The 20,757-nt window shown below is 53.6% G+C and overlaps 1 protein-coding gene across 1 annotated transcript in view; it reads left to right on the plus strand.

The window, feature by feature from the left end:
• Nucleotides 1-14,529: 14,529 nt before the first annotated feature.
• The window catches only part of COL25A1 (collagen type XXV alpha 1 chain), a 550,081-nt gene continuing 543,853 nt past the window's right edge, over nucleotides 14,530-20,757 (plus strand). Inside the window, 2 exon segments of the mRNA XM_039913724.1 lie at nucleotides 14,530-14,843; nucleotides 19,765-19,834. Of these exon segments, the coding sequence (XP_039769658.1) occupies nucleotides 14,583-14,843; nucleotides 19,765-19,834 (331 nt within the window). The 5' untranslated portion in view covers nucleotides 14,530-14,582.

The raw sequence follows: 20,757 nt of genomic DNA on the forward strand, positions 1-20,757 counted from the left end.
CTAAAAGCAGGGAAATGAATGTGGAGGTTAATGCAGGAAGAGATGGTAAGCTCCTTATTGGCAGTGAACATGTCTACCAACTCTGTTATATTGTTATATTGTACTCATTCATTCATTCAATCACTCGTATTTATTGAGCGCTTACTCTGTGCAGACCTCTGTACTGTACACTGTACTCTCCCAAGTGCTCAGTAAAGTACTCTGCACATAGTAAGCTCTCAGTAAATACCAGTGATGGACGGTTTGGATTTCCTACTGTCATCCATTCTCCTCACAGGTCCCACTTAACATTGCTGTGTTTTGGTGAGCAGAGCTTCAGTGGTAGAGTTCAGTGTAAAGTAAAGATGAAAAGAGCAACACAGCATTCAGTGATTTTACTTTTTTAACATTTAGGTACTGAATTTTGACAGAGTGTATGGACAACAACGTGGCTTATTGGAAAGAGCCCGGGGTTGGGAGTCAGAGGATGTGGGTTCTAATCCCAGCTCTGCCACTTGTCTGCTGAGTGACCTGGGGCAAGTCACTTAACTTCTCTGTGCCTCAGTTACCTCATCTATAAAAATGGGCATGAAGACTGTGAGCCCTATGTGGGACAATCTGATAAACTTGTATCTACCCCAGAGCTTAGAACAGTGCATAGCACATAGTAAGCAGTTAATAAATACCATCATTATTATTAATAACACTGTTCAAGACCAAATTTTTCAGTAAGAATGGCCATTTTTACCACTGTTGATTTTAATGTTTCTCTACCCCTCTAGGCTTGTAAGCTCCTTGAGGGCAGGGAATGTGCCTACAAACTGTGTTGGACTGTGCTTGGTGGAGCACTTAGAACAGTGCTCGGCACAAAGTGAGTACTCAGTAAAAGCTACTAGTTGATTGACTGATGGACTGATAAAGGATGTGCTATAGAAATGAGCATATTGAAATCTCCAGAATGCACCATTTTGACTGTTCATTATGGCCTAGAACAGCACCATAGTTCCTAAACAACAGTCTCTGTTGTAACTGATCTCCGGTCTACAGTTTGGTGTGGCCGCAGCCTGCGTGTTTCTCTATCTGAAATTCATTCAGTCATATTTACTGAGTGCTTCCTGTGTGCAGAGCACTGTAGTAAGCACTCGGGAGAGCACGACGCAACAAGAAGCAGCGTGGCTCAGTGGAAAGAGCACGGGCTTTGGAGTCAGGGCTCATGAGTTCAAATCCCAGCTCTGCCACTTGTCAGCTGTGTGACTGTGGGCAAGTCACTTAACTTCTCTGTGCCTCAGTTCCCTCATCTGTAAAATGGGGATTAAGACTGTGAGCCCCACGTGGGACAACCTGATTCCCCTTTGTCTACCCCAGCGCTTAGAACAGTGCTCGGCACATAGTAAGCGCTTAACAAATACCAACATTATTATTATTATTAACAATACATAGACATTTTCTCTGCCCATAAAGAGCTAATAGTGTAGAGGGGGGATATAAAATCAAGAATTCCTTCAAATAAGTTCACTCGAATAGCTGAACTCATCTAGTGTGCCTAAATTACAGTAAAGTTATCCAATGGAAGACCTCACCGGAGGACCTTCCGCTCATATCAATCAATCAATGGTATTTATTGAGCGTTTACTATGTGCACAACACTAAATGCTTGGGAGAGTACAAGAGAGAATTAACAGACACGTCTCCTGCCCATAATGAATTTAGAGTCGCATAATGCAAATGCTTGCCTTTCTGCCTAGGTATTTAATATGGCTAATATTATTCTGCCGCTAAGTGAATAATAGCCGTGTGGACCACCAGGGGTGTAAGATCCTTCCCTGCCCCCACAAGCAAGAGGTCGGGGTGGTCAGAAGGCCGGAGCTGTCCCAACTGGATTCCCCAATCTATGGGGATTTCAAGGCCCATAGGAGCGTCCACTGCCTTGACCAGTATTTCCATTCCTGCCAATCACCGTGGGAGTGAAGTCAACCTCTACAATATAAGCAACATTTGCCCCAGTTTAGAATCAAGTCAATCTGTCAGTCAATCATATTTGTTGAGCACTTACTGTGTGCAGAGCACTATACTAAGTGTTTGGGAGAGTCCAATATAACAATAAATGGACACATTCCCTGCCCAAAACGAGCTTACAGTCTCCAGGGGGAGATTGACACCTATATATATATATATATATATATATATATATATAAATGACAGATATGTACCTAAGTGCTGTGGAGCTGGGAGGGGGGATGAATAAAGGGAGCAAGTCAGGGTGATACAGAAGGGAAAGGGAGAGGAGGAAAGGAGGGTTTAGGGAAGGGCTCTTGTAAGAGATGGGCCTTCAATAAGGCTTTGAAGAGGTGGAGAATAATTACTCGTCAGATAATGAGGAGGAAGGATGATCCAGGCCAGAGGCAGGACATGGGTGAGAGGTCGTTGGCGAGATAGACGATCCTGTCACCTGTGAACCACCTCCAGCCGTAACTGTTCAGGTGAAGCAGTGTGGCCTAGTGAAAAGAGTGCAGTCTTAGGAGTCAGAGGACCTGGGTTCTAGCGCAGGTTCCACCATGTACTTATTGTGCGACCTTGGGCAAGTCACTCAACTTCTCTGGGCCTCAGTTCTGTCATCTGCAGAATGGAGATTCAATTCCTGTTCTCCTTCCTCCTTAGACTTGAGTCCCATGTGAGACCTGATTAACCAGAGCTTAGAATAGTCGATTAGACTGTAAGCCCATCAAAGGGCAGGGACTGTATCTATCTGTTACATTTGTACATTCCAAGCGCTTACTACAGTGCTCTGCATATAGTGAGCGCTCAATAAATACTATTGAATGAACAGTGTTTGACACATAGTAAGTGCTTAACCAATACTACAACTGATATGATTATTGATTGATCATTAATTGAAACGACTACCGTTATTCACCGTGTTCTGTGATATGTGTTGTCTTTCCCAACATGGAGTGTGAGTTCCCTGTGGGCCAGGAAGCTTGTCTTAATTTGATCTTCTTGAACTTACTACACCTGCTTGGACAATCCCTTGCAAATGGTAAGTGGTCTTTTATGGGAGAGTAATGATAATAATAATAGTAATAATGTTTGGTTGTTATCCACAAGCTTCTTGCTTATCATATTTCTCTTTAATTTATAGAGGGATGACTTGGGAACTCTCTAGAGATGATTTAGTCAGATTCAGGACAGAACGGCTGGAAAAAATCTATCAAAATCTATCCATCTTCTTGAATACAGAGTTATAAAAATCCAAGAGTGGCATCTGGAATAACAACAGTCTTGATGTTGTTTAACATTTTATTCGAACTGTGTTGAGAAAAACATGTTTACAACCCATTCAGATTTACCTAGCGGAGTTTCGTGTTTGTAACGAATCGATAAAATAGATTCAAATGATTTGGCTTATTCAGGTCCCCAAAATATACACGGTATCTCGTCTCAGTTGAACAAAAACGTATAAAGGAAATAGAGCCCAGGCCTGGGAATGGGAAGGACCTGGGTTCTAATCCTGGCTCCGCCACTTGTCTGCTGTGTGACCCTGGGCAAGTCACTTCACTTCTCTGTGCCTCAGTTACCTCATCTGGAAAGTTGAGTGTTCACTAGGTGCTAAGCACAGAGGTAGATACAAGTTAATCAGGTTGGACACAGTCCCTGTCCCATAAATGGGGATTTTTTTTTCCTCCATGATATTTGTTAAGCAGTTAGTATGTTCCATGCACTGTAGTAAGCGCTGCAGTAGATACGAGATAATCAGGTTGGACACAGACCCTGTCCTGCATAGGGCTCACTATCTTAATCCCCATTTTCCAGATGAGATAACTGAGGCACAGAGAAGTGAAGTGACTTGCCTATGGCCACACACCAGATAAGTGGAGGAGCCGGGATGAGAACCCCGGCCCTTCTGACTTCCAGACCCAAGCACTATCCACTAGTCCATACTACATGTTCTCCCTCCTACTTATAACGCGAACTCCATGTGGGAACCCGATTATCGTGTATCTACCCCAGTGCTTAGTATAGTGCTTGGCACAGAGTAGGCACTTAATAAATACCATTATTTACCATTATTACCATTACCAGCTAAGTGCTGGGATCGATTTAAGATGATCAGGTAGGACATAGTCCCCACCCCTGGTCAGCCCTGGTATTTTTGAACTTCAGTGAGTATTTTCTTGTAAACTTCAACTTCAGGATTTCCTGTTGTTATCCTTTCCAATTTTTGACACTGATTAAATCCCGACTTTGTTCCTTAGCTTGTTTGGGAATCTAGTTCAGCCATGGTGGCTAAAGCCTCGATTCGACTCCCAGCTGGATCCTGGCTAGAATTTTTAATCCCTTATTTTCCTTGCATCTCAGTGAATGTAGAGTGGTTAATAATTTGAATTTGGTAGATAGCCAAGGAGACTCAATTTCAATCTTCGGAGGCAAAAGTCTTGGATTCCAATGGGGAATCGCACAGCAAATATGGCTGCCACATCTACACAAAGTTCGGGGTGGTTTCGAGTGTTTTGCACGCACTGCGTCTCTGTTGAATTGAACTCTTCCAAGTGCTTAGGACAGTGCCCTGCACACAACGAGAGCTCAATAAATACCACTGATTGATCGATCGACGCACAGCGGCCATTTTGAGCGGGTTGGGCAGTATGCAGCCGTCTCAATCTCTGTCCCCTCGAGGTGACTGCTTACCTTGCTTCAGTCAATCAATCAATTAATTATATTTACTGAGCGCTTACTATGACCACAGCACTGTACTAAGCTCTTGCATACTTTCTGAAGCCAGGCCTAGGCGAGAGGGTAGTGAGCACCGGGACTTTAGCAGCCTGTTTTTTCTAATTAGAAATCTAGTCGTTCTAGAATAGCCCTCACCCCCAACACTACAGCTACTTTTGGAATGCTTTTTGTTTCCATTTTTGAAGCAGGCGAGAATCTTCCTAGAGCCCTTTTCGTTACCCTGGTGTTTCTCAGAGGTATTAAAGGCACATCTGGGCGTTAAATGATACTCACGCTGTTCTCCGCAGATTTGATTCTTTGCCACAGATTTAGTTGGTGGGCCTTGGTTGATTTTATTTTGAGAAAACGGACTCCACAATTGTCATTTACTATAGAAGGCACACAGGGGACCTGTGTAATACGAATATCTGAATATGCAACAAATAGCAATAAAAAGTTATTTTCTAACCAATTTTTAAACGATTTTCTTATTGTGTAAATCATTAGGATCATGTCCAGCACTGGTCCCAGGCCAGGGGAAAAATTCATAAGCACATGTACATTTCTCGCCTGGATGCTGTACACATTGTACTTCATATGCTGGGATTTTGCATATTCAATTTAGTCAATCAGTTGTATTTATTTAGTGTGCCTCTGCATTCAGTATCTAGGTTGACGTAATGCGGGAGAAAACGTACTGATTCAATCTGGGGTGGATGTAAGTGAAGTTCAAATACATCATAATTTAAGGAAAGAGGATAAAGTATAACAAGGCCAGTGGAGTTTCAAGACATTAGGTTGCTAACAATTTTACCTACAATAACGTGGCAAACTCATCACCTCCTAAATGATTGTCTTCCACTTTACTCATTCTGGAAGCCGCCTTCTGGGTGAAGGAACAGGAAGAGAAGCAGTATGGCTTAGCGGATAGAGCACAGGGCCGGGAGAAGGATCTGGGTTCTAATTCCCGCTCAGTCACATACCTGCTGGTGACCTTGGACAAATCACTTAACTTCTCTGGGCCTCGGTTACCTCATCTGTAAAATGGGGATTAAGAACGTGAGCCCTACGTGGGACAGGGACTGTGTCCAACCGGATTAGCTTGTATCTACCCCAGTGCTTAAAACAGTACCTGGCACCTGGTAAGCGCTTAACAAATATCAGAAAGAAAAAGGAGCGGTCATTCATCTGGGCTGGATCAGCTCAATCAATCAGTAGTATTTATTGAGCACTTACTCTGTGCAGAGCACTGTATTAAGTGCTTGGGAGAGTAGGGGTGGTAGGTCTGTTCCCTTCCCACAAGGAGCTTTCAGTCTACAGCTGCATTACCAGGCCCTTCTACTTTTGACTCTCTACCGCTTATTTTGTGGATTTGGAGAGTAGGTGGGGTGGAGCAGGAGCAAGGTCCTGGGAGTCAGAGGACCCGGGTTCTAATCCTGGCTCCGCAACTTGTCTGCTGTGTGACCGTGGGCCAGTCACTCAACATCAGCCTCCGTCACCTCATCCTTAAAATGGGGATTAAGACCGTAAGGCCCCCTGTGGGACGTGGACGGCGTCCGATGTGATTAGCTTGATTTACTTCATATGCCTGGATCTTGCATATTCGGTCTAGTCAATCCGTTCTATTTATTTAGTGTGCCTCGGCATTCATTATCTAATTTGACGAAGTGAGGGAGGAAGTGTACTTATTCGATCCTTGTCTGGGGCGGATGTTAAGTGAAGTTAAAATGCATAATCATTTGAGAAAAAAGGATAAAAAGGACAAACAGGGCTGATTGGGTTTCAAGATATTAACACATATAGTACCCCAGCTCTTAGAACAGCATGGCGTAGTGGATCGAGCCCAGGCCTGGGAGTCAGAAGGTCATGGGTTCTCATCCCAGCTCCGCCACTTGTGAGCTGTGTGGCTTTGGGTGAGCCACTTCACTTCTCTGTGCCTCGGTGACCTCATCTGGAAAACGGGGATTAGGACCGGAGCTCCAAGTGGGAGAGGGATCGGGTCTAACCCGATTTGCCTGTATGCACCCTAGCGCTTAGGACGGTGCCTGGCATAGAGTAAGCAGTGAACACATACCACAGTTATTATTAATATTACATAAGTGCTGAACAGATACCGTAAAAAAGGACATCAGCAGAGTTGAGGAGCGAGAGGAAGCATCTGGCTGGCAGGGCACCGGGAACAGCCACGTGGATGTCAGATGGGTGCCGGAAGTCGAAAAAGGTGTCAGAGCTGCTCAAAGGTGCCAGAGGGCCAGGTTGGTAACCGTGACGCGCAGTTGAGGTGGATGGTAGAGACGACCGATGTGGGTCTCAGTGCCGAGATTGAAACATTTTGTGAATCGGGATGTCCCGGGAATGAAGAGCATTTTGTGAATTGGGATGTTCCGGGAATGAAAAGCATTTTGTGAATTGGGATGTCCCGGGAATGAAGAGTGATAAACATCCCAGGCTGGGTCAGAGAAGCTTCTGCCCCCCCGCCTGCCCTTGTGGAGAAATCCTTTGAGCGGCTGTCCCCGCAGCCCGGAAGGACACTGGCCCGCAGCTTGGCTCGGCGGGGACTGGAGCATCCCCCCGACTCTCTTTCTGGGGGGCGGCGGCAGCATTGACGGGAGGGAAGGAGGAATGAATGAATGGCGGGGGTGGGGACGGAGAAGGAAGAGGGAGTAGGAGAAAAGAGAGCTTAATAAGGGAAGGCCTCTTTTGTTTTTTGGACGGTATCGGTTAAGTGCTTCCTATGTGTCAAACGCTGTTCTAAGCGCTGGACTAGGTACAAGTTAGTTAGGTCAGGCACAGTCCCCGTCCAGCATGGGGCTCACAATCTACACAGGAGGGATAACAGGTATTTAATTCCCATTTTATAGTCGAGGAACCTGAAGCACCGAGAAATGAAGTGACTTGTCCAAGGTCACAGAGCAAGGAATCGGCAGAGCCGGGAATAGAACCCAGATCTTCTGACTCCCAAGCCCGTGCTCTTTCAACTAGGCTTTGTTGCTTCCTCTTTCCAGAGGGCTGGAAGAAGGGTGCCAACCGTGGCTGAGCAGGGAGGGGGAAAATGGGATGCCCCGGCCCCGGCTTGGGGAAGGGAGGGGAGAAAGAGGGGGGATGGCGGAGAGAGGAGATGTGATTTTTAACAAGGCTTAGAAAGTGGGGAGAGCGAGTGTTTGTCAGATATGAAGGAGGAGAGAGTTCCAGGCCAGAGGCAGGACGTGGGCGAGGGTCCTCGGTGAGAGAGACGTCTAAATAGGTCGATGTTAGAGGAGTGAACTGAACGTGCTGGGTCGCAGTAGGAAATCAGCGAGGTAAGATAAGACGGGGACAAGGCGACTGAGTGCTTTAAAGCCTATAGTAAGGAGATCCTGCTTGATGCAGAAGTGGATGGGGCAACCACTGGAGATTCTCAAGGAGCGGGGAAACAATTTACTGATCGGTTTTATCGAAAAATGATCGGAGTAACGAGGTGAAGTATGGACTGGGGTGGGGAGAGACAGGAGGCAGGGAGGTCAGCAAGGAGCCTGACACAGGAATTAAGGTGGCCGAGGATAAATGTTTGGATCAATTTGATAGCCGTTTGGAAGGAGAGGAGAGGGTGGATTTTAGAATGTTATACAGATGGAACCGATAGGATTTGGTGACAGATTAAATATGTGATTGAATGAGAGAGATGTGTCGAGGATAAGGCCCAAGGTTCTGGGCTTATGAGACGGGGAGAATGGTGGTGCTGTCTACAGTGAGGGGAAAATTAGGGGGAGGACAGGGTTTGGGTGGGCGGGTGAGGAGTTCTATTTTGACCATATTACTTTTGAGGTATCTGCGGGACATCCAAGTAGAGACATCCTCAAGGCAGGAGGAAATACGAGACGGCAGAGAGAGACATCAGGGCTGGAGATGTGGATTTGGGAATCATTTCCATAGAGCTGGAAGTTAAAGCCGTGGGACCGAACGAATCCTCCAAGGGAGTGGGTGTAGATGGAGAATAGAAGGGGATGCAGAGCCCAGAGTTGGGAAGTGGGAGTCAGAGGAGGAGTCGGAATAAGCGACCAGAGACGAAGGAGGAGAACCAGGAGAAGGCAGTGGCAGCGAAGCCAAGGTCGGATGCCGTTTCCAAGGGAAACGGGTGGTCGACGGCGTCCCGGCCGGCCGAGGGGTGGAGGAGAATGGGCGTGGAGTAGAGGTGGTTGGATTTGGAAGGAAGATCACTGGGGACCTTTGAGAGGGCAGTTGCTGGGCAAGGGTGATGGAGAAGGAAAAGGGAGTAGGGAAAAGAGAGCTTAATCAGGGAAAGGCTCTTGCAGGAAATGAGAGTTTAATAAGGCTTTGAAGGTGGGGAAAGTGCTCGTTTGTCTCACACACACTCGCACAGGCTGGATGGGCTCAGGAGTGGGTGGAATAATGGCTGCAGATTTGGGCCAGCAATAGCCAAGTTGGCCGCATCCTCTAGACCGTAAGTTCCTCGTGGGCAGGGCTGGTTTCGACCGACTGCATCGTACCGTACTTTCCCAAGCGCTCTGTACGGTGCTCTGCGACAGGAAGAGCTCAAGAAATAGCACTGACCGATGGATCTGTTGCACACAGTGAACCCTAACCGCCTTAAAGCCAGCCACGGATTCAGTCGGCAACCCCTGCCGCTGCCGCTCTTGGGGGGGTGTGTTGTTTCACGACTGCTAACCGCATCCTCGGCGGGCTCACGGCCAGAAGCAGCTGCGAGCAGAAGCAGCTGCTATTTAAACATTTCTGTCCACTAGCCTCCTCGCCCCTGCTCTCATCCTCAGGCCACTAGAATTTTACGTACGGCCTCATCTAGGCGCTCTTCGATTCATTAGGTGAATCTATTTCTATTTCTTCCTCCCAGTCTCCTCTCCCGTCTTCCCGCATCCCCTCCCTGGCAGACAAATACCTCTTGCTCTGGAAATGTTAGAAGTTGTCTGGACAGAGAAGAGACCCGTATTCGGATTGCGATCCCTTGGTGGAGCGGGGGTCCTATCTGAATTCACTTATTTTGGATCCACCCTAGCACTGAGTACAAAACAAGTGCTCCAAAATGCTATCACTATTAGTAGTCATACTACTAATAGTACTAATTATTACTAATTATTACTAATTATTACTGTGGACTGTGTGTGGACTAGAGCGGCATCAGGATGGTGAGCGAATAAAGCAGAGTCTTGGAGAAGGTTGGAGGTCAATGGGGGGGGGAGGGGAATTCAATAAGAAGGAAATGATAGTACTAATTATTACTAATAATAAGCACTACTAATAGTAATAGCATTTTTGAGCACTGTCCTCAGCACAAAGGTGGATAGTGGCCCAGTGGAAGGAGACAGGGCTGGGAGTTGGAGGACCTGGGTTCTAATCCCGACTCCACCACTTGCCCGCTGTGTGTCCCGGGGGCAAGTCACTTCACATCTCTCGTTTAGACCGTGAGCCCGGCGTTGGGCAGGGATTGTCTCCACCTGTTGCCGAATTGTGCATTCCAAGCGCTCAGTCCAGTGCCCTGCACATAGTGAGCGCTCAATAAATACTATCGAATGAATGAATCTCTCATCGGCGAAATGGGGATTCAATACCCGTGCTCCCTGTGACTGTGGGCAAGTCACTTCACTTCTCTGGGCCTCAGTTACCTCATCTGTAAAATGGGGATTAAGACTGTGAGCCCCACGTGGGACAACCTGCTTCCCCTATGTCTCCCCCAGCGCTTAGACCGGTGCTCGGCACATAGTAAGCGCTTAACAAATACCAACATTATTATTGAAACGTGAGCCCCGTGTGGGGCCTGCTTATCTCGTATCTACTCCAGTGCTTACTTCAGCGTTTGGCACAAAGTGAGTGAAGGAAGCAGCGTGGCTCAGTGGAAAGAGCACGGGCTTCGGAGTCAGAGGTCATGGGTTCGAATCCCGGCTCGGCCACTAATCAGCTGTGTGACTTTGGGCAAGTCACTTCACTTCTCGGTGCCTCAGTTCCCTCATCTGTAAAATGGGGATGAAGACCGTGAGCCCCACGTGGGACCACCCGATTCCCCTGTGTCTACCCCAGCGCTTAGAACGGTGCTCGGCACCTAGTCAGCGCTTAACAAATACCGAAGTGCTTAGCAAAAACCACAATTATGATTATTATTTATCATTATTACTATTACACCTACTACCGCTCCTCCAGATAACGCTCTGGACGCATGCGGGTTTGGATCCGTGGCCGGGACTGCCGGTCTATCAGCGAGTCAACCGCTTTGCAGACATTAGAGTGCGGGGAAGGAGACTGCACCGCTCACCTCCGAGAAAAAAAACCACTTATTTATTTCCAGATTTAATCGGAGATGGAAGAGACTCAGAGAGGGTGTCGGCCTGGCGGTGGTGGGGGTGGTCTGTGTGTGGACTAGAGCGGCATCAGGATGGTGAGCGAATAAAGCGGAGTCTTGGAGAAGGTTGGAGGTCAACTGGGGGCGGCGGGGGGGGGGGGGGGGAAGTCAATAAGTAGGAAATGATAGTTCCCGATAACTCCCGCCACCGCTCTCGGGCCCCTGAAAAACGGGGAAATGGAAAAACGGGCCTCCGTTTCCATCCTCCCCCAAATCAGCTGTGGTATTCACACCTTAACGCTGCTTTTCCAGACCCTCGAAGGAAGATCGGGAAAATGCATTAGCCTGCCAGAAACAGGCCGGGAGCCTGGGAAGAGGCCCACCAAGGAACTGGGGGGGGGGGGGGGGGGGGGGGACGGACGAAAGGCACAGAGAAGCCGGGGGGTCCCAGGGGGCAGGAGGACCGATGGACCCTTTGTGTGTGCGTGTCTGTCCGTGTGCGTTTTGGGGGGGTCGATCAAGGGAGCCGGGGACTTGGTGCCCCTCCGGGGCAGCACCTCCGGCCGGACAGCAGCGTGGGACGCTGCTGTCATCATCGTGTCATCATCGCCTTGATTCTATTTAGTTGCCATTGTTTCGACGAGTCGTTCTTCCCCTCGACTCTTATTTATCGCCATCGTCCTCGTCCGTCCGTCTCCCCCGATCAGACCGTGAGCCCGTCAGAGGGCGGGGACCGTCTCTGTCCGTTGCCGACTTGTGCATTCCAAGCGCTCAGTCCAGTGCTCTGCACATAGTAAGCGCTCAATAAATGCCACTGAATGAACGAGTGGGGTGGGGGACCCCCTGGCCCCGGTCCGACAACCCTTCCCGCCCCTCTTCCTCCCTCCCAAACCACTCCCGTCGCCCCCCCACCTTCCCGGCCCCTCTTGCCCCCCTGTAATAATAATAATAATAATGTTGGTATTCGTTGAGCGCTTCTTATGGGCCGAGCACTGTTCTGAGCGCTGGGGGAGATACGAGGTCATCTGGTTGTCCCACGTAGGGCTCCCGGGCTTCATGCCCATTTGACAGATGAGGGAACTGAGGCCCAAGGGGGACGTAAACGAGGCATCACTGAGGCCCACCGGTGGGTACCCGAAGAAGAAGGAGAAGGGGAGTCCTGCCGCCAGCCAAAGGCCTTCTCCTCCCCTCCCGTCCTAGCGACCCCCGGCTCCCCCAGTCATTCATTCATTCCTTCTATCGTACCGATCGATCGCTTACTGTGTGCAGAGGACTGTACTAAGCGCTCGGGAAAATCCGACACCGCGACCAAGAGCGACAACCCCTGCCCACGACGAGCTCACCGTCTAGAGGTGGCGGGGAGACGGACATCGGGGGCACAGAGAGAAAGTGACAGATCACTACATAATCACAACGATGGTATCTGTTAAGCGCTTACGAGAAGCAGCGCGGCTCGGTGGAGAGAGGCCGGGCTTGGGAGTCCGAGGTCACGGGTTCGAATCCCGCCTCGGCCACCCGTCAGCTGGGTGACTGGGGGCAAGTCACTTCACTTCGCCGTGCCCCATCTGGGAAAATGGGGATGATGAGCGGGGAGCCCCAGGTGGGACCACCCGCCCTATCTCCCGCAGCGCTTAGAACAGTGCTCTGCACGGAGTCGGCGCTTAACAAATGGCAACATGATTATAAGCGCCCCGTGGGGCTGGGAGCCGGGGAAGAGCAGAGGGAGCGGGAGATGAGGAAAAGCGGGGCTGAGTCCGGGAAGGCTTCTTGGAGGAGGTGGGCCTCCCAGCCGGCGGGGGGGGCGGGGCAGGGGGCGGAGTCGGGGCGCTTCTTTGGCTCCACCCCCTCTCACCTTCCAATCGGAGCCCGCCCCGGGGGAGGCGGTGCATACATTATGCTAATGAGAGGCCCCGCCCCTCCGCCCATGGGGGCGGGCTCCCTGGCGGGGGGGCGGGGCGGTGCATACATTATGCTAACGAGGGGCCCCGCCCCTCCCTTAACAGGAGGGGGTCTCCCGGGCGGTGGGCGGGGCGACGCATACATTATGCTAACGAGCGACCCCGCCCCTCCTTTAACGGGAGGGGGGTCTCCCTGGCGGTGGGCGGGGCGGCGCATATATTATGCTAACGAGGGGCCCCGCCCCTCCCTTAACAGGAGGGGGGGTCTCCCGGGCGGTGGGCGGGGCGACGCATACATTATGCTAACGAGCGACCCCGCCCCTCCCTTAACGGGAGGGGGGTCTCCCTGGCGGTGGGCGGGGCGGCGCATATATTATGCTAACGAGGGGCCCCGCCCCTCCCTTAACGGGAGGGGGGTCTCCCTGGCGGTGGGCGGGGCGGCGCATACATTATGCTAACGAGAGGGCCCGCCCCTCGGCCTATGGGGGCGGGCTCCCTGGCGGGGGGGCGGGGCGGTGCATACATTATGCTAACGAGGGGCCCCGCCCCTCCCTTAACAGGAGGGGGGGTCTCCCTGGCGGTGGGCGGGGCGACGCATACATTATGCTAACGAGGGGCCCCGCCCCTCCCTTAACGGGAGGGGGGTCTCCCTGGCGGTGGGCGGGGCGGTGCATACATTATGCTAACGAGGGGCCCCGCCCCTCCCTTAACAGGAGGGGGGTCTCCCTGGCGGTGGGCGGGGCGGCGCATACATTATGCTAACGAGCGACCCCGCCCCTCCCTTAACGGGAGGGGGTCTCCCTGGCGGTGGGCGGGGCGGCGCATACATTATGCTAACGAGAGGGCCCGCCCCTCGGCCTATGGGGGCGGGCTCCCTGGCGGGGGGGGGCGGGGCGGTGCATACATTATGCTAACGAGGGGCCCCGCCCCTCCCTTAACAGGAGGGGGGTCTCCCTGGCGGTGGGCGGGGCGACGCATACATTATGCTAACGAGGGGCCCCGCCCCTCCCTTAACGGGAGGGGGGTCTCCCTGGCGGTGGGCGGGGCGGTGCATACATTATGCTAACGAGGGGCCCCGCCCCTCCCTTAACAGGAGGGGGGTCTCCCTGGCGGTGGGCGGGGCGGCGCATACATTATGCTAACGAGCGACCCCGCCCCTCCCTTAACGGGAGGGGGTCTCCCTGGCGGTGGGCGGGGCGGCGCATACATGATGCTAACGAGCCTCCCCGCCCCTCGGCTTCGCGGGACGGGCGGGACGGGCGGGACGGGCAGGGGGGAGCGCAGCCCCCTCCCCTCCCCCCCGCCCCCCATCCGTCCCCTCCCTCCTCTTCGTTGAGCGGTCCCGCGGCGCGGCGCACCGGGCTGAGCGGCGGGGGGCGGGGCCGGGCGGGCCAAGGTGCATAAATCATGCTAATGAGCGGCGAGGTCCCGGCGCGGCGCTGGGGGCGGCGGCGGCAGCGGGAGCGGCGGCGTCGGCGGGAGCGGGTCCCCGTCCGCCCTTCCTCCTCCAGGCGGGCCGCCGGGATCGCGGCGGGGTCCGGTGCGGTGTCTCCGTGGCCCCCGCCCCCCAGGCGCGGCCGGCTCCTCCTCCTCCTCCTCCTCCGAGCCCGGGCGACAGGTCCCCGGCGGCCTCCTCCTCTTCCTCCTCCTCGTCGTCGTCGTCGTCGTCTTCCTCCTCCTCCTCCTCCTCCTCCGTGCAGCCCCCCATGGCGGGGTCCCGGGCGGCGACGGAGAAGGTCCGGGCGGAGGGCGTTGGGGGTCCGGTCCTGGGCCCGCTGGCGGGCGGCCTGCTGTCCGTCCTGGCCGTGGCCTCCTGCCTCTACCTGGGGGTGCAGACCAGCGCCCTGCGGGCCCGGGTGGCCGCCATCGAGGCCGGGGCGGCCGACCCCTGGCACCGCCTCTCCCCCGCATCCCGCCACCGCCTCGACGAGATGATGCAGGACCAGCTCCACCGACTGCTGGCTCAGGTGCGGACGCCCTGCCCTGCCCCTCCTGCCCCTCCCTCCTGCCCCTCCTGCCCCTCCCTCCTGCCCCTCCTGCCCCTCCCTCCTGCCCCTCCTGCCCCGTCGAGGGCCGGTTCCTTCCCTCCCTCCCAGCGGATTCACGGAGCGCTTCTGCTCTGTGCGGAGCACTGCGCTGAGCGCTCGGCACGCAACGCGGGACACCGGGGGGACTCCATCCGGTCCTGCCCCACGACGGGCTCCCGGGCCGGTCGTTAATCGTGGGGCTATTTATTGAGCGCTCACTGTGTGCCCAGCGCTGGACTGAGCGCTCGGAACGGACCACGGGGCACCGGGGAGACTCCATCCAGTCCTGCCCCGTAACGGGCTCCCGGGCCGATCGTAATCGTGTTGCCATGTGTTCAGCTCTTACTCTGTGCCCAGCACTGAACTGAGTCCCACGACGGGCTCCCGGGCCGGTCGTAATCGTGTGGCTATTTATTGAGCGCTCACTGTGTGCCCAGCGCTGGGCTGAGCGCTTGGAACGGACCACGGGGCACCGGGGAGACTCCATCTATCCCTGCCCCGTAACGGGCTCCCGGGCCGATCGTAATCGTGTTAGTATTTATTGAGCGCTGACTATGGGTCCAGCACTTCACTGAGCCCCGTGACGGGCTCCCGGGCCGATCGTAGTCATCTTGGTATTTATTGAGCGCTCACTGTGTGCCGAGCGCTGGACTGAGCGCTTGGAACGGACCACGGGGCACCGGGGAGACTCCATCCAGTCCTGCCCCGTAACGGGCTCCCGGGCCGATCGTAATCGTGTGGCTATTTATTGAGCGCTGACTGTGGGTCCAGCACTTCACTGAGCCCCGTGACGGGCTCCCGGGCCGATCGTAATCACGTTGCTATTTATTGAGCGCTTACTGTGTGCAGAGCGCTGGACTGAGCGCTCGGAACGGACCACGGGGCACCGGAGAGACACCATCCGGCCCTGCCCCGTGACGGGCTCCCGGGCCGATCGTAATCGTGTGGCTATTTATTGAGCGCTCGCTCTGTGCCCAGCACTGCACTGAGCGCTTGGAACGGACCACGGGGCACCAGAGAGACACCATCTCTCCCGGCCCCACCGCGGGCTCCCGGTCTAATCATAATCACGTCGGTGTTTGTGAAGCGCTCACCGTGTGCCCAGCACTGTTCTAAGCGCTGGGGGAGATACGGGGCCATCGGGTCGTCCTACGTGAGGCTCCCAGTCTTCATCCCCATTTTCCAGATGAGGGAACCGAGGCTCAGAGAAGGGAAGCGACCCGCCCACAGTCACGCAGCTGACGAGTGGCAGAGGCGGGATTCGAACCCGTGACCTCGGACTCCCAAGTCGGGCCTCTTTGCCAATAACAGACATGATGGCATCCGTTCAGCGTCTACCATGTGTCCGGCACTGTTCTAAACGCGGGGGGCGGGGGGGGGGGGGGGGAAGCGGGGATACAGGGTGATCACATTGTCCCCCATGGGGGGGACGGACACACATTCTTAATCCCCGTTTTCCAGATGAGGTGACTGAGGCCCGCAGAAGTCGAGCGACTGGCCCAAAGTCACACAGCTGGCAAGCGGCGGGATTCGAACCCACGACCTCCCATGGCTCCCAGGCCCGGCCTCTTGCCACTGAGCTACTTACTGAGCTACTTACTGAGCGCCTCCTGGGCGCGGGGCTCTGTACTCTGCCCGGGGCGGGGGGGGTGGGGAGGCGGGCATCAGGGCAAATCAATAAAATGACCCATCGATACCCCTCTCTCCGCCCCTCCGCCCCCATGGGCTCTCTTTCATGCCCAATTGCACTTTCCGAGCGCTCAGTACGGCGCTCTGCACGCGGGAGGCGCTCAGTATAGTGATCCGCACGCGGGAGGCGCTCAATAGAGCGCTCTGCACCGAGAAAGCACTCAGTTCAGCGCCCTGGGCGTGGGAAGCGCTCAATACAGCGCTCTGCAACGAGAAAGCACTCAGTACAGCGCCCTGCACGCGGGAAGCGCTCAGTACGGCGCCCCAGAACTCGGGAAACGCTCAATCAATACCACTGAAGGAATGAAGAAGTGCCGTGGGGTGGGATGGGGGGGAAAGAGGAAAGAGCAACGCCGGATGAGGCAGAAGGGAGTGGGAGAAGGGGGAAAGCGGGGCTGAGACTGGGAAAAGTGGGGCTTGGAGTTGTCGGGCAGGATCCCGGGTCTTTGTGGTGTGTGTGTGTGTGTCTTTGTGAGTGTGGAGGGTCTTTGCGGGGGGGGTGTGTGTGTTTGGGGGTGTGGGTGCGAGTGTTTCTGGTTGTGGGTGCGCGTCTTTCTGAGTGTGGGGGTCTTTGCGGGGAGGGGGGGGGTTTGTAGGGGCATGAATGTGTGTTTGGGGGTGTGAGTGCCTGGGTTTCTGGGGGTCTGTGTGTGTCTTTGTGAGTTTGTGGGTCTGCGGGTGTGTGGGTGTGTTTGTGAAGGCATGCATGTCTGGGGGGGGTGGGGGTGCGTGTGTTTTGGGGAAAGTGTGTGTCTTTGTGACTGTGTGTGTGTCTTTGCGGGTGTGTTTGTGGGGGCATGTGGGTTTGGGGATGGGGCGGTGTGTTTCTGGGTGTGAGTGTGTGAATGTCTTTGCGGGTGTGTGTGTCTTTGTGTGTGTGAGTGTTTGGGTGGGTGGGTGTGTCTGCGGGGGGGGGGAGGGTGTGAATGTCTTTGCGGGCGGGCGTGTCTTTGTGTGTGTGTGTGTGTGTGTTGGGGGGGGTGTCTGCGGGTTTGTGTGTGTGTTAGTGTGTTTGGGTTTGTGATTGTGTGTGTGGATGAGCGGGCGCCCCCGACCCTCGCATCTGCCCTAATGTGAGTGGGGGTGAGTGACCCATAGCAGTGTGTGGGTGCGGATGTGGATTACTGCACGCGTTTCATGTAATGATGATAATAATAATAGTAGCAATAATGGATGGTGATGACGATGGTATCGGTTAAGCGCTCACTATGCGCCAAGCCCGGTGCCGAGCGTCGGCGGGGTAGGTCGGACGCGGTCCCCGTCTCAAGTTGGACGGTCCCTGTCTCACCTTGGGCTCACACCGTTAATCCCCATCTTTTAACAGATGAGGTAACTGAGGGAAGTGAAGTGACTCGTCCGAGGTCGCACGGCAGACGAGGGGAGGAGGCGGGATTAGAACCCGTGACCTGACGCTCAGGCCAGGGCTCTAACCATTAGACCACGCTGCTCCGTGCGTCCCTAATGTCCTTCCCCGAACCGCCTACCTCACAGCAGCCCGAATGAGCGTGCAGGCCCGGGTGTGAAGTCCCCAAAATATCTATTAATAAAATCAATAATGGCATTTAAGCGCTTACTATGTGCAAAGCACTGTTCTAAGCGCTGCGCGTGGGGGGGAGGGGGCGATACAAGGTGATCAGGTTATCCCACCTGGGGCTCACAGTCTTCGTCCCCGTTAGACGGATGAGGGAACTGAGGCCCAGAGAAGTTACGTGACTGGCCCAAGGTCACACAGCTGACAAGGGACCGAGCCGGGATTAGAACTCATGACCTCTGACTCCCAAGCCCGGGCTCTTCCCACTGAGCCACGCTGCTTCGGAACTCTATGAAGTCCGAAAATATCTACCGACGCTCGGGGAGGTTACGGCGGCCCGAAGCCGCTAAAGATCCCTCTCCTTTGCCACTGGGTCTGGAGCGATTTTCCATCCGGAGTTGCCGCTCTTGACTATTTGGAAAGGTAATCCCCCTGTCAGGAGCAGGATTGGGATGCCAAGCGCGGTAAACCGAGGAAGGAACGTGGTCCCCGGGGAGAAACCCTCTTTCGAAAAAGAGCCTTCCTTGTATTGGCAGAGCCGGAGTGTCGAACCGTAAAGTCGGCGATGGCGTGCGGGAAGGGAAAGCCTTGTTTCTGCAAAGGATTCCCGTCCCAGGGAGTCTTCTGAGCGGGGAAGCGTCTGAGTGGAGGTTCGAAGAGGATTTCTTCCCTGTGGAACTGGACTGAGAAAGCAGCGTGGCTCAGTGGAAAGAGCACGGGCTTTGGAGTCAGTGGTCATGGGTTCGAATCCCGGCTCGGCCACTTGTCAGCCGTGGGACTTTGGGCAAGTCACTTCACTTCTCGGTGCCTCAGTTCCCTCATCTGTAAAATGGGGATGAAGACCGTGAGCCCCGCGTGGGACGACCTGATTCCCCTGTGTCTACCCCAGCGCTTAGAACGGTGCTCGGCACCTAGTAAGCGCTTAACAAATACCAACATTATTATTATTATTATTATTATTATTAGAAAGCTGTTTCTGAAACCCGTCTAGCAGGAGAGGGGATTTCAACTGCCACAACCTGGTAGAGCAGTTGACCCGCGTGTGGAAAATCCTGCCTGGCTCTTCATCTGTGGTATTCCGGGGCCGGCCACATTTTCACGCAGGATCTTTACGTTTTATCCGAGCGCGCTCGGTACAGTCCTCCGCACCCGCAGAGGCTCAGTAAATATCCCCGATGGATTTACTGGGTGTGCCCAGAATGTTCTTCCCCCTGACTCTGTTTATTGCCATCGTTCTCGTCTGTCCGTCTCCCCCGATTAGACCGTAAGCCCGTCAAACGGCAGGGACCGTCTCTATCTGTTGCCGACTTGCTCATCCCAAGCGCTTAGTACAGTGCTCTGCACATAGTAAGCGCTCAATAAATACTATTGAATGAATGAATGAATGAATGGAAGGGGGCGGGGGGGGGAGAGACGTTACTTTGTAGCCTTGATACAATCTCCATTGTCATTTTCTTTTTTTAGGGGTTGGTTACTGTTACGCTTTGAGTGAAGTCCAAGGACAGGAAGCATCCTTAGTTATGCAGGCTATCCAATACCGTAGTGGTAAATGAGAACTAGCGGAAGCCACGGGGCTCCCAAATCCTTCCCTTTCTGTACAGAACTAGTGTTGATTTTCATCACCTCTTCTCTCTCCCGCAGAAATCGTACGAACATTTGGCTAAAATAAGAATAGCGAGAGAAGCCACGCCGGCGTGCAACTGCCCAGCAGGTAAAATGGTACTGGCTCACAGTGCTGCTTTTGTAACGAGAGGATTAAAAGAAAAAAAAAAAATCTCGCGTCTGTCAAATATACCGGTAAAAATAGCAAAGAAAGAATGCAGAACCTGATGTTTTAAATAAAACCGTTATGTCCCACTCGAGCATTAATCTTATTTTAAGGGCCAATGTCTAGGGGAGCCCAAGAGGAGAGAGAAGTAATCACCAAGGTAAATACGGGCTTGATGATGTACCAACATGAAGCCGTAAACAGTTCCGCTCACAGATCTTCAGGATGAAGAATGTTCTTCGGGATTCCGAAGTGTTTTCAGGAGCCGGAGTTGACGAGAGGGATGCCCTTTAATTAGTACAAACGCAGTCACTCCCAGGGCTCTTCCTCCAACTTGTGTGAAAATCAAATTTCATCTTCTGTCACCCCCCCGCCACCCCTTCCCTTCTAACCTCCAGCTGGGACCCAAAGGCCGAAGCCAAGCGGGGCCTTGGGTTGGGGAAACTCTCCATCTAAACCGCCTGTGTTCGGGGACTCCTGGAAGTCTGGCCAAAGGGGGCTCAGAGGTGCCTCCATCTTTCCCTGAGTTCTCTGGGACTCTCTCCTACCCTTTCACTTCTGGACTGAGGGACTTGGGCCCGTGAGAACGAAGAGTCACCCGTAGCACCGTAGGCGGGCCGTATGAACGGCACATTTGGCAGACACCCCTGAAGAGGCTTCTGTAAGCTGGGGCCATTTTTATTTAAATGCTCGTGCGGCCCTCTTACGTATTTCGTAGACTTAGACGTGGCCCCCAGGAAAGTCCTACTGCCAATCATGCAGAATCCTCGGAGCCCTTGGGCTCCCATTGGTGAAACGCTGCACCGACGCCGAGTGAGCTTTACTTCGGCATCGATCTCGCACTATTTTGGAAGACGTCTGCTCTC

The sequence above is a fragment of the Ornithorhynchus anatinus genome, chromosome 12 (assembly GCF_004115215.2).
Source record: "Ornithorhynchus anatinus isolate Pmale09 chromosome 12, mOrnAna1.pri.v4, whole genome shotgun sequence".
Lineage (NCBI taxonomy): Eukaryota > Metazoa > Chordata > Mammalia > Monotremata > Ornithorhynchidae > Ornithorhynchus > Ornithorhynchus anatinus.